The sequence below is a fragment of the Trematomus bernacchii genome, unplaced genomic scaffold (assembly GCF_902827165.1).
Source record: "Trematomus bernacchii unplaced genomic scaffold, fTreBer1.1, whole genome shotgun sequence".
Classification (NCBI taxonomy): domain Eukaryota; kingdom Metazoa; phylum Chordata; class Actinopteri; order Perciformes; family Nototheniidae; genus Trematomus; species Trematomus bernacchii.
In genome coordinates, this window is record NW_022987593.1 from 7464214 (window position 1) to 7476915 (window position 12702).

At 39.9% G+C, this 12702-nt stretch overlaps 1 protein-coding gene across 1 annotated transcript in view; it reads left to right on the forward strand.

Annotated features, from left to right (window-relative positions):
* The window catches only part of LOC117482145 (LIM and calponin homology domains-containing protein 1-like), a 29140-nt gene extending 16659 nt beyond the window's left edge, over nucleotides 1-12481 (forward strand). Inside the window, 16 exon segments of the mRNA XM_034130145.1 lie at nucleotides 1533-1838; nucleotides 1989-2027; nucleotides 3253-3382; nucleotides 3504-3661; nucleotides 3826-4468; nucleotides 4867-5229; nucleotides 6571-6670; nucleotides 7065-7090; nucleotides 7265-7378; nucleotides 7814-7906; nucleotides 8645-8843; nucleotides 8954-9053; nucleotides 9371-9439; nucleotides 9550-9658; nucleotides 9788-9890; nucleotides 10754-12481. Coding sequence (XP_033986036.1) covers nucleotides 1533-1838; nucleotides 1989-2027; nucleotides 3253-3382; nucleotides 3504-3661; nucleotides 3826-4468; nucleotides 4867-5229; nucleotides 6571-6670; nucleotides 7065-7090; nucleotides 7265-7378; nucleotides 7814-7906; nucleotides 8645-8843; nucleotides 8954-9053; nucleotides 9371-9439; nucleotides 9550-9658; nucleotides 9788-9890; nucleotides 10754-10779 — 2578 coding nt within the window. The 3' untranslated portion in view covers nucleotides 10780-12481.
* The last annotated feature ends 221 nt before the right edge of the window (nucleotides 12482-12702 follow it).

Consider the following 12702-nt stretch of genomic DNA (forward strand, 5'->3'; position numbering starts at 1 on the left):
AAATATAAAGTTGCCCCTGTGTCTGCAATGAAGCCTCTGCACAGCAGACCTAAACTCACTGAGAAGATGGCCAGTGAAAGGTATTTAATGTGTTTGAATGATGAAGACTGAAGGTGACTGCCAACTACGGCAACTAACAAAGCATATTTCACAGCAAGAGAAGGTTTGAGTATGTTTGCAAGTTAAATGACCTGCAGTATGAACACTAATACAACTCTGTGGGGGATTTACAGCTGATCCAGTGTTGTTGTTTTGGTTCCAAGCCTGCATGTTTGAGTGCCTGCAGCTGGACTCTTGACTTAATTTGTTTTATTTGTATATGAAGGATATATGATGGATTTGATTTGCTGTTGTGGTCGGATTCTTGGAGTTCTCTTTCTCATATGGCTTGGTGAGGTTTGTGCTTGGTTTGGACTAATATGGCCTTTTTCTTTTTGCTGTTGAGGTTTAACATTGACTTTGTTTGGCATGACGTTGGTTGTTTTGTTCGACTTGAATATGAAGCGGTTGGCTGTTGTCTCTGTATTTAAAGTATAAGTCACAGCTGAATCACAATGGGGCAAATAACAGCTGCTACTCTCTGGTTGGTTCACCCATATAATAAGAACAAAATAACTTCATTGATCCTTTGGGGGGGGAAATTGTTTTACCCTACAGATTCTCCTAATCAAGTTATAAACAAAGATACTTTATAAAAAAAATATAAATAAAAAACACTTATGCAAAAAATATGTGCATTATTTGACAATATATAGCTTACATCATAAATGCGCAGAACTAGAAATATTTTAAAATGTGTTTACTATAATATATAACAACAGTGTAAAAGCGAAAAATGGGACCAATGATTTTAAAATATAGGAATAGTATGAATAAGAATATGACATAAGCATTTACACATACTACATGTTATTACACGGCTTATTTGAATACTCAACTCTGATTGGTCATCACAATGTTTGTGGTTTATATTCATTAATGACAGCCTCGCTGCACAGTATCCCTGCGATAATACCCTTAATTGTGTAGTGTTGAAGGCAGATATATGAACATTTGAGAATGAACACACATCTAGCATGAGTAAATACCATAAGATGTAATTGCAAACAAACATTTCTTGTAATTTGGGCGGTGGTGGCGAAGTCGATAGGGACTTGGCTTGGCAACTGGAAGGTCACCAGTTCGAGTCCCGGCAAGACCAAGTGCTACCGAGGTGTCCCTGAGCAAGGCACCGTTCCCTACACTGCTCCCCAGGCGCCGTCCACGGCAGCACACTGCTCCTAACACTAGGATGGGTCAAATGCAGAGGAACAATTTTGTTACATAGTACCTGTACTGTGAAATGACAATAAGAGCAATTTATTTAATTTAATTTATTAGGTGACTCTTTAGGCCTTGTTCTTCTCTTTTATCCTGCAACATGGAACAAAAGTTTGAGCACACAAACATCGCCTCTGTTGTCCGTGATTCAGTTTTGATTTATGCGTTGTATGTATTTGCTGGTAATCTTGGCCTTGTGACTGGATTTTAAGCAGCATCGTTACCGTGGCAGCAGAACCTCAGGCTTCGCTCTCCAGAGCCTCGACCCTCCTTAAGTGTGCCGGGCTGAGGGAGAGGCAGGGGGCGGATGGAAGGCAAGAGGGACACATGACGACCCCTAAAACCTCTGTGACAGATGTTACAAAGCCCCTCTCTACTCCGTCGTCCAGTTCTGCCACTTCCCTAACTTGTAAACTGGATAAGTCAAGTGTAGAGGAGAGAGTGGAGGAGAGAAAGACAGAAATGAACGAAAGAAAGAAACCATTCTGGCTGGACGACGATGATCTGCCTCCCATCATGTGAGATGCTCTTTTTGTGTCGTCATGCCTCCCCCTTCTCAGATTTCCCTCTACCATTTATCCGGTTGGAATTGACGTTAGCGTTGATGCTGCTGCCCATTCCCTCACCTGCTCCTTCCTCTCATTCACTTTACTCTGTTATTGTTTTAGGGTGAGCCGGCGAGTTGCTTTTATGTCTGAGGACACTGAGTAAGTCTTTCTGCGTGACGAGATTCTGCATGAAAACAATATTGACACGCTGTGCACGTTTCATCACAAAGGAACATCCAAACACGCTCACATTATGCTCATCTTTGTGTATCATCATTACTAACATCCAGCTTTTTATTGTCATTTTTTTACTTTTCATGTAATTCTCTTTTACAGTTTCTGTTTAAAAAAAAAAAATTAATAGTTTGGAAGTATATTACCCAATTATAAGGTTGAGGAAATGGGTTTGTCCTGTCAAAAGAAGTAAGATATGATTGCTCAGTTGCTTGTTGAATTGATTTGTTTATGGAAACAGCATACATAACTAATATAAATCAAGAACAAATTAAATGAGAATTATAATGCAATATTTGTGTTTGGTGGACTTTTACTGGTTGTTTTAACTTTATGCTTCATGTTCATATCTTGTAGACCAGGGCTATTCAATTGGCGGCCCGCGGGCCAAATCCGGCCCCGGGGTGATATTTACTGGCCCTTTGAGTATAATGTTAAAAAGTCAATGTTTTTTTTTTTTAAGATTTCTTTTTTTTTTTTGTGCCATAGTGCCTTTATTCCAGAGAGGGTGTTACATTGAGAGATAGAGGGGTAGACAATGCCTGAAAACTTTGACGGGCTCGGGTTTCGAACCCACCTACTATACTGTAGTGACAACTCCTGTCATTGATTGCATCTCTGCGTGAATGATTAGATCATTTCACCTAAATGAAATCAAATGAAACATGTAGGCCTACTGAGTTCTGAACTTGCCATTTAGATCTATAAAGGCCTTGGGGCTATGTTGTTTGATTGAATTAAACACAATATATGCACTCCACTATGCTGTTGTAGTATTTACTGTATCTGAAGCTCTTAAATATGATTGCTCATATTTCAAGCCATCTTTTTCCCGGCCCCTTGCTTTGGATCATTTTCATCAACCGGCCCCCATTCCAAACTAATTGAATAGCCCTGTTGTAGACTATCTTTGTCTACATCATCTATCCATTTTTGAAAAAGAGGGCATGTATTTTTCCTCATGGTTCCACTTCGATCTTAGAATGTGTATTTATATTTATTACATTATTGTGTAATCGTAAGTGATCGACACTAACAATGAATGAATTAATTTAATATTTTCTGTTTTGCAGAGCCACATTTGACCAACTTAATATGCTAAAGTGTATTCAGTAATTTATAAAAGATTATTCAATATTTTTTGGTCTAGGACCGTGAGCATGAGTGACATACTTAACGAGGAAGAGGTGGGACACTTACCGCCGCTGAGCCAATCACGAAACGAGCGCATGCACGAGCAGTACAACAACTCTCAGGAGGACGACGACCCCTGGAGAAACGTAAGACACTGAGTTAGTGAGGTCCATTGAAAAAGAAAATAGGATGTGCATCTTATTTAAATAATATCAATGTTATTTGGACATGAATAACCTGAATCTTCACACTATGATCTCATGACAGGACTTGGCTCGCTGGAAGAATCGGCGTCGCTGTGCGTCACAGGATCTGATCAAGAAGGAAGAAGAGAGGAAGAGGATGGAGAAAAGGATGAAGGAGGAGGGAATTGACAGTAACAAGAGGAAAAGCATTAAAACCTACAAAGAGATCGTAGAGGAGAAGTAAGGATGATATTGAAACTCTTTGTAGTGTTGACTGTAGCCCTTAACATGAGATAAACAAATGTAAACCTAGATCTCTGTCAACACGCTAACAATAGCAAAACCATATCAGAAACACTGCCTAGACACTAAATGCTTTGTGTCTCTCTACTTCTCTTGTCTAGGGAGCGCAGAGAGCTCGAGTTGTGTGAAGCCTACAGGAATGCAGGGACTCCAGAAGAGGCTGCCATGGTTTTACAGCGCTACGCTCTTCGCTTCACCATCAGTGACGCAACACTGGACAGCTTAAAACTGCCCAGATCCACCTCAAATTCTAAACAGGAACATAATCAGGCGGACAAGGAGAACACATTGACTCCCACTATTGATGAAACATCAGAACCGCCGCACAAACCAGAACAACCTGTGATAAAAGAGCAGAGGCACACAGAGCCTGAAGACATGGAAACAAAAATAACTCAACGAGAGACGTCAGTTTCGGTCTCCTCCAGCTCCGGGTCACCTGGCAGCCCCCTCAGCCCCGTCACAATCTCAGAAAATGTCCCCCCTCAGTCCCTTAAACTAAATGAGCCTCGAGCCAAACCGACAGAGTCTCCAACCACTCCGCAAAAACCACCAGCTGCAGAAGAAACAAAGCCTCATACCAATCACGCTCGGCCTCAGATTGTTCAGGTGCAGCCTCACACCACACAGCCCACATACACACTCCCCTCCCCCCAACCTGTCTCCCCCCGACCCGTCCCCCTGCTGGCAGCCAAACCCTACTGCCAGCCCAGGAGCACACAGTCCGGACACAAACCCGTCAAGGTGAGAGCTTCCTATCAGTCGCAGCACTCGGCATAATCTGATACTTCACTGTTCCAGCGCAATGCATGACTGCATGCACTAATGAAAGGAGGTGTCTGTTGTATTTAGGGAAGTGCTAACATTTTAACTTCTTACATTTCACATATTCTGTGACACTTTCACATATTCTGTCATCTATTTAGTTTTGCATTGTTTTTCTTCTATAATTTTGTGGCTAGATTAACTGAACCCTAAACTTTGAACATAAAGAAGTAGTTCATAACAATATAACTGATGGGAGAATGTATTAGACATATATTAAAAACATGATTTTTTTTTTTCTCGAAACAACATCCATAAATGTGTTACTGAAAATGATGTGATTCCTGTATCCTGACCTCTGTGTGTTTCCCCCTCAGATGGACGGGTTGGTGCGAGTAAATGGAGAGGTGACTGAAGATGTACCTTGTTCCACTCCACCTACCTCTGCTCTGCACTCGCCATCAAAGGTCAAAGATGTTCCCTCGGAGCAGAAGGAGGAAGAAGTTCCCTCCAAACAGACGGAGAAAGACGCTCCCTCAGAGAAGATTTCCACTAATCACGAGAAGGTGGAGCACACGCCTTCTCGGCAGAGAGAAAAGCCAACATCGTGTTTAGGCTCTGCCATCAGCTCCCTGATTGGAGGCAGAAACTGTACCACCACCACCACTATTGTGACGGAGCTCACACATACGGAGCCACATCACCCAGATATCCACAGCAATGGACAGGCAATATCACAGGTAGCATGTTTGTCAATTTAATACACAATTAATAAAGTAAGAAGTAAGCAGGCGAAGTTATAAAGCAGTCAATAAAATATATATATTTTTATGTTTTGAATAATTCCGACCACAAGATGCCTTTGGGCATTAAGTCATAAATATAAACAAAACCTTTAAGTCTGATGGGTCCAGTAGTATGCAAGATAAGCTGCACACAGACAGATACACACTCCCTGGCGGAGATAGTTATGTTATGTTGTTTTCCCATGTATGTGTCCTGGCTCAACGGAAAAGGTGTGAATTGTTTTCATTAATTTTCCATTCTGGTGCATTCAGGCGTTTATGGAAAGCCTCGACACCTGAGACACAGGAGACAGCCGTGAAAAATGAAAGCCAGGGGACAAAATGAAAGCACACAGGTGTAGTTAGAACATTTAATTATGAATTAAAGGTGGGGTAGGTAATTCACTTCAGAAACTTTTGTTATATTCCATGGAATGCTCTTAACATCCCGATAGCAATGAATATATGAAATGCTTTGACAATAAATACATACACAAATGTCATCTGTGGAAGCCGTAGCGCTGTAAAAAGCACGACCAATCATTTTAGCCGATGGCCTGTCAGCCTTCCATCTGTGCACAAACTTATCTCGTGCCCTCATTGGTCATGTGTGTTGGAGGAGGGGCTCTGTAAGGAAGTCTGAAGGAAGGGGCAGATTTTTTTCGGTTGTGTATTTTCAAATTCTAGCGCACTCGAGCTGGTTTCTCCATTCTTACCTACCCTACCTTTAAGTTACTTGTTGCATTAAAAGGTTGCAGCCTAGCAACTGACTTGAAATCAACCACACAGAGGAGTCCAAAAGAAACATCATTCAGACTTTATTACCACGTAGTGAGCATGGATACAGAAGAAGAATACTGTAATATGCTCATGGAAATAAATCTTAGTCCCCGAACCATACAGTTTTTACATAAATCATAAAAAAGACTAAACACTACTCGCCCAGTTGCAACTTCCTTCGTTTTAAACACCAAATAATGTTTGTTTGCAGTTTAGTCCTTGTTGGGGAACATGAGCCTGAACTGAAAAACTCCTCCGCTGTCTCTGTGATGATTGTTCTATGTAAAACAAGTTCTGCTCACATTGATTTTAATATTGTATTTACATGAACTGAAGCCAGCGACTGCCTTAAAAACACACAACAAAGGAAAGACTTCAGTATACTCATTACATTTGATTTGTACTAAATACAAATACCAGAGCTGTCCACTCATTTTTGATGGATACAAATAAGAGAAAGAAATCCTTTTAGATCCACCTTGTGTTTTATTAACTGGTTGAACATTTTACTTTCAGGTCAACGGTACTTCTTGGTTATCCAGTCCAGTGGAGGAGAACAAGTCTCAGTCGGCTACATCATCCTACAGCATGCAGGATTATTCTCCCACTGTCACAGGTAACAGTTTTATAATAGAGATCTGTATTATTTCTATAAGCGTATTGATTTGCACTATTTGTATTTATTTACAATTTACAGAAACACTTGACTTGACTGGCTTTCTATATATATATATACTGTTTATACCGTATATATTTTTAAAAGACTATATTATCTAAATAAGTAGTGTTTTTGTCTATGAACATTTATCCATAACAGTCAAATGCATTTTTCGTGTAAAGCAAGCTGAAGTGTATAAATGCTTGTTTAGTTTGACTATCATTATGTATCTCTTATATCTATATATATAATATTAGTTTTTTAAATAATTACCCTCTTGTTACGTGTAATACTCGGCCTATAGAGCTGATTCTGATCTTAGTGTTGCTGTGTGTGTCGTTCTCCTCCACAGAGGGGCTTGAGGAGAGCAGTGTGACTGTGAGTATCTCTCGGCATCTCCAGCTGTTTTTATTTTCTTAAATTTGACCCTGTCCTGACCCTTCGTCTCCAGTAGTCGCTGTTGTCAGACTTGTCCTCTCACCTTTCCTCTCTTTCTGTCCTTTTGGTCCCTATACATGTGTGTGTGCGTGATTGTCGGGGTGGTCTGGGTAGATTGAGACCCCCATGTTGAACTTGGCTAAACGTGTTAATCACTGGGTCTGGGACCCCAATGAGGAACGTAAACGCCTGGAAAGTTGGCAACAGGAGCAGGAGCGCCTCCTTCAGGTACACTGGTAGAATGGTGTGTATGTGCATGGCACTGATAGCTCTAATTATATCTGACTTTCAACATCCTCGATTCCTTTCCTTGCTTCCTTTCCTTACTTCTTCGAGGATGTAGGAGAGAGAAGTGGATGCACAAAATAGACAAATTAAGAGGCATGAATTTACAGCAAAAGCACTGTGTGTGTGTGTGTGTGTGTGTGTGTGTGTGTGTGTGTGTGTGTGTGTGTGTGTGTGTGTGTGTGTGTGTGTGTGTGTGTGTGTGTGTGTGTGTGTGTGTGTGTGTGTGTGTGTGTGTGTGTGTGTGTGTGTCTGTGTCTGTGTCTGTGTGTGTGTGTGTGTGTGTGTGTGTGTCTGTCTTTATATGTTTACTTCTATGTTATTTGTTGTTATTTTTCTGTACATACAGTATTTAACACGCACAATTTTCTTCTGCAGGAGCAATACCAGAAAGAACAGAAGAAGCTGAAGCAGGAGTGGGAGAAAGCTCAGCTGGAGGTGCAGGAGGAGGAGAGAAAACACAACGAAGAGGTAAAATCACAGACTGCTTTTGTGTGTCCTTCCTAGTGTTGTTATGATACTAGTATTTCTCACTCAGAACCCTTGAAAAGTATCGGTACTTGATACCATCTTCAATACTATGGTAAAAACATTTAGGGCATTACAAAGCCTCCGACATTGTAACTGATCAAAAGGCATTGAAGTGAAAGTGAAAATGTTATATAACGTTATATTAAACTGGAGCGGATTAGAACAGTGACGAGAAGAGAGCACTGTGAGGGAGTGAGAGGAGGCGGAGGTACGTGGGCAGTGCAGCGATGTGTGTTAACTCTTTGAGAGAACAGAGAGAAAGAAAGTGCAGCTGGTTCTGTTGTAACCATGGTGCGGAAAATAAAAAAAGTGTCCTAACACTAAAAAAGTGTCCTAACACTAAAAACAAACCAACAAGTAACTCAAACCCTACTGCGGCACAAGCTAGCTAATTTCATGCAGGATAAAGTCCATTGTCCAGGCAATCATTTAGTTTGTGAGTTTATTTTATTAGGTTACAACGATCATACAGCACAAAGAACAACGGCTATTACATACTCTCTTGAACGAAAACTAAGGTCCTCTAAGATCAAATGAATGATGAAACTAAATGATGATCAATTGACTATACACAAAACAGCAAGAAAATAAAAGTGTAACAATTAAATATAATAAAACAATGAAAAGCTACAATCGCCTTACATGATGTGTCTATATTTATTTGTGTACATCTTTCAGGAGAGAAAGATCCTAGAGGAGACGGTGACACCTTTAAATCCCACCGGCTTGTTAAACCAGCAGCCGGTCCAGACAGGGACGACTTCATCAGCGACAGAAAACAACGCGGCAGAAGGAGGAAACGTTCCTCCACAGCAAAACGGCCAAAGAAGGGAAGCGACCGACGACCAGCATGAATCCAAGCTGCATTTTTTCCAGGGTGAGGAAAATGCAGGAGGTGTCCACATGTGTGTGCCTGCACAACAACTTCAACCATGTGTTCCTCAGACTTTCTTTGATGAAGTTTATTTTTATGATTTATTTGTGTAGATTCTCCATGTGATGGCGAGCCTTCAAAGAAACAGGAACTGTGGAAGACGGCCTCTCTGGACCGCAAACCTCAGCTAAACCAGTCACAGTTTGTTAAAAGGTACGATAGGATGCCTTTGTGCACTTTTGTGTAATCATCCCAGATTGCTGCATGATTATCCTAAATATATTTCAAGTTGTCGTTTCCTTTCTGTGTGTTTCTTATTTCACATTTAACAAATGGATTAATACGTTTTATATCACATTGAATCTTGGAAGAATTTACTGTAAAGATGTGCCCAAATCTTTTGTTAGTTAAAAAGGTCTGAATAATTTAAATGATATTATGTATAAATATTACCCCTGAAATGCGTTTTTAACATATTACAGATGTTTTAAATGTGTATTTATTTATGTTTCTGTTTGTTTTCACCACAGGTCTGAATCACATGATGCTGTAACAAGCAAGCCTCCCCCCACATCACCTCAGCCCCCCTCACCCACCAGGTAAAGATGCATGAACACTTAAACACAACAAGATGTCTGAAAGAAATGAAGATGCAGTGTTTAATGGTATCCCTTAATGTCTGTTTTCCTGCTGCTGTCTGTGTGTGTAGGTGTGTGAGTGGGAGGAGACTCTGTTCTGGTTGTTCTCAACCGCTGGGCAAAGGAGCCGCCATGATCATCGATACACTCGGGCTGTTTTTCCACGTACAGTGTTTTAAGGTACTGAGTTATTCTACCATTTTTAAAAGTCAGAAATGTTTCGCAGTGCAAACACATTTCTGGATTACATCTTTCTCTTTTCTGTAGAATTTTAAAAGTTAACTGTTTTTGTGTATTTCTCTCCCTCAGTGTGCAGTGTGTGAAGGCCAGCTGGGTGACGCCACTGTAGGAACTGATGTCCGTATTCGTAACGGACTGCTGAGCTGTCATGAGTGCTATATCGCATCTCGAGGTGAGAACACATGCCCAAAAACAAAAAGACACACATAGACTGGCACACATTCTTATATCGTCTTTAATTAGCCCTGAGAAACATAATTTTAAGCAACTATTTACGTAACCTAGTTCAGAACATAGTTGATCCTGATTTTGGTCACACTCCTACCATCTGTTTTCTAAAGTCATATGAAAACACGCATCTTTTTTCTGATTTCTGACTTAAAGGTGGGGTAGGTAAGTTTGAGAAACCGGCTCGAGATACACTTTTTGTTATATTCCATGGAATGCTCTTAACATCCCGATAGCAATGAATATTTTAAGTGCTTTGACAAAAAATCCATAAAAAAATGTCATCTGTGGAAGCCGTAATACTGTAAAAAGCACAACCAATCATTTTAGCCGGCCCGGCTAAAATAACTGGATGGCCTACCTGCCTGTCAGCCTTCCATCTGTGCACAAACTTATCTCGTGCCCTCATTGGTCATGTGTGCGTTCGTGTGTGTTGGAGGAGGCGCTCTGTAAGGAAGTGGCAGATTTTTTCCGGCTGTGTATTTTCAAATTCTAGCAATCTCGAGCTGGTTTCAAAATTACATACCCCACCTTTAACTTACAGTAGGTCTCTTCTCTTAAGGTTTATATTTGTGAGCCCTCTAACACTTATTCTCTATTCTAAAAGTAATGGTCAAGTCTTTTAATTATAAAAATAATAATAATTTAAACTAACTATTTAAAATGAGGTCAGATGGTATCAATTTGGCAATGTTTTACAAAGTGGCTCCAAAAGGGAATAAGATCACAAATTGTTATTAAAAAAAAAAGTATTTATAAAAGTATGAGAGCAGACTTTAAACACTTTTCCATGATGTTTCTATGCAGGCAGAGGTCAGCCCACCACACTATGATGACCTGGATGTGACCTGGAACCCCTCACTATCCCTGTCAGTGATTTTGGACTTTCTGGAATAGTCCTGAAATGCACAAACAGCTTTATGGATGTCACTGAGAGCAAACACTGGACTGACATATGGACTGGGTTACAAAACCTCACACACACATACAGTACACAGTGTGTGTGATTAATAACTGAACACGTGCATACACTTTACTTAATATGTGTAGCATGGATGTAATCAAGAAATCAGTGTATTTTGACATGAAGCACATCCATATATAGCACAGTTAAGATATGGCATTACATTTGTCCATCATTCCTAAAGCCAGCAAGGGGAGATTTGCAGCACAGAAATACATAAAGCACATAAACTATATTTTGAAAACAAATTATATGAAAGAATAAGTTATTTCCTTAGATTTCATTTCATCTCCAATCACAATGCTTCCGTAAGAATAAGATAGGGAGTGATTTTACATTTCAAGCCACCAGCCATGACCTCATCGAATTATGAAAACGGCAAAGCGAACTGAGTGAGTGAGTTATCAGTGCACGTTTATATGGATAAAAGAAGACATGCTAATTCATTTATTGAGCAAATAATAGATGGTAAAAAATAACTCTTTCAGTCTTGCATTTGTGTATAATTTTCATTGCTCTAAATCTCCAAGTGCTCGACCAGAAATGAGGCAAAAACTGCATTTTATAGACGCTAACATAAGGATCTGTTTTGTCACAAGCTCACATGTGATGCTAGAAGCTGAAACAGTCTCAAATTCCTGATTCATCAACTCTGCTTCTGCACTGATCAAGTGACTGGATTACCTGAAGTAGCTTGACCATTATAATGCCTTACTCATCATAATACTTTCTCATTCTTTTTTGTGTTTTGTGTTTACAGTTTTGCATGAAAGAAGAACATTATATAAGTTATTGTGAGTATTGCTCAGATGGAGTAGTGTGAGTTTGACGTTGTTATCATCTCAACAGCTGAACTTTGACTTTCCTCTTGTATGTTGTACATCATCATGATATTTTGTAATTGCTTTGGGAATCTGGCAAACTTACACAACCTTTTTTTCTCTTTATAATTAATTTTACAGGAATGAGAATGCATGTTAATAATTATATAATTGTTGTTCTTTGGATTTTTAAATATTTTCCCTTTAGGATGTTTTAGCCATTGTTTATTCTCATAGACTGACTGCATCTGAATCAGTGCCTTATGTAATGAATGCGAGGGTTTGGGTATGTGCCGGAGTGATTCACACTCACACCGACCACTTGGTCTCAGCACATTGTGTGTTTGTCTGTGTGTGTGTGTGTTTGTATGAAATAATGCATGTATAGATTTGAATGTGATGTCTGTTTTGACTTGGAGCACAGTTCCATACCAGCAAAAAACATTTTAAAAGGATCTCCCAATCACCTGCTGTTCTCTTCCATATCCTCCCATGAGCTAAACCAATGACACAAAGTGATTTGCTGCTTCCCTGTTAATAATTCTCCCGTATAATGACAGTTTCACAAAGCCCTATAATCTCTCCTCATCTGCCTCTATCACAAGTGTTGCCTCCCCAGAGTCTGAGCTGAACGCCTCTCTCCTCTGTGTGTCTCTGAACAGCTGACAGCGTCTTCATCACTCAGAGGAAGAGAGCGCTCAGTTCTTTTATAGCAAGTGTATGTTTATCAATAAAATATTTTAAATGGGATGCTGTCTGTCTTCTTTTCCCTGTCAAACTGCACTTTAATAAAGACACCATGGTGAAGTAGGTTAGAGATGACCTACCGGTATGTTCTACTCCCTGAGGCTGTGACTCCGGAAAAACTGATTAGATAGAAGTACTAATGTTTCCTTGCAATAGTGTAAGAAACAGTTGAAGTATCTTGGATTTAATATTGGGGTTTTAACATAGTTTATTTTTTACCATAG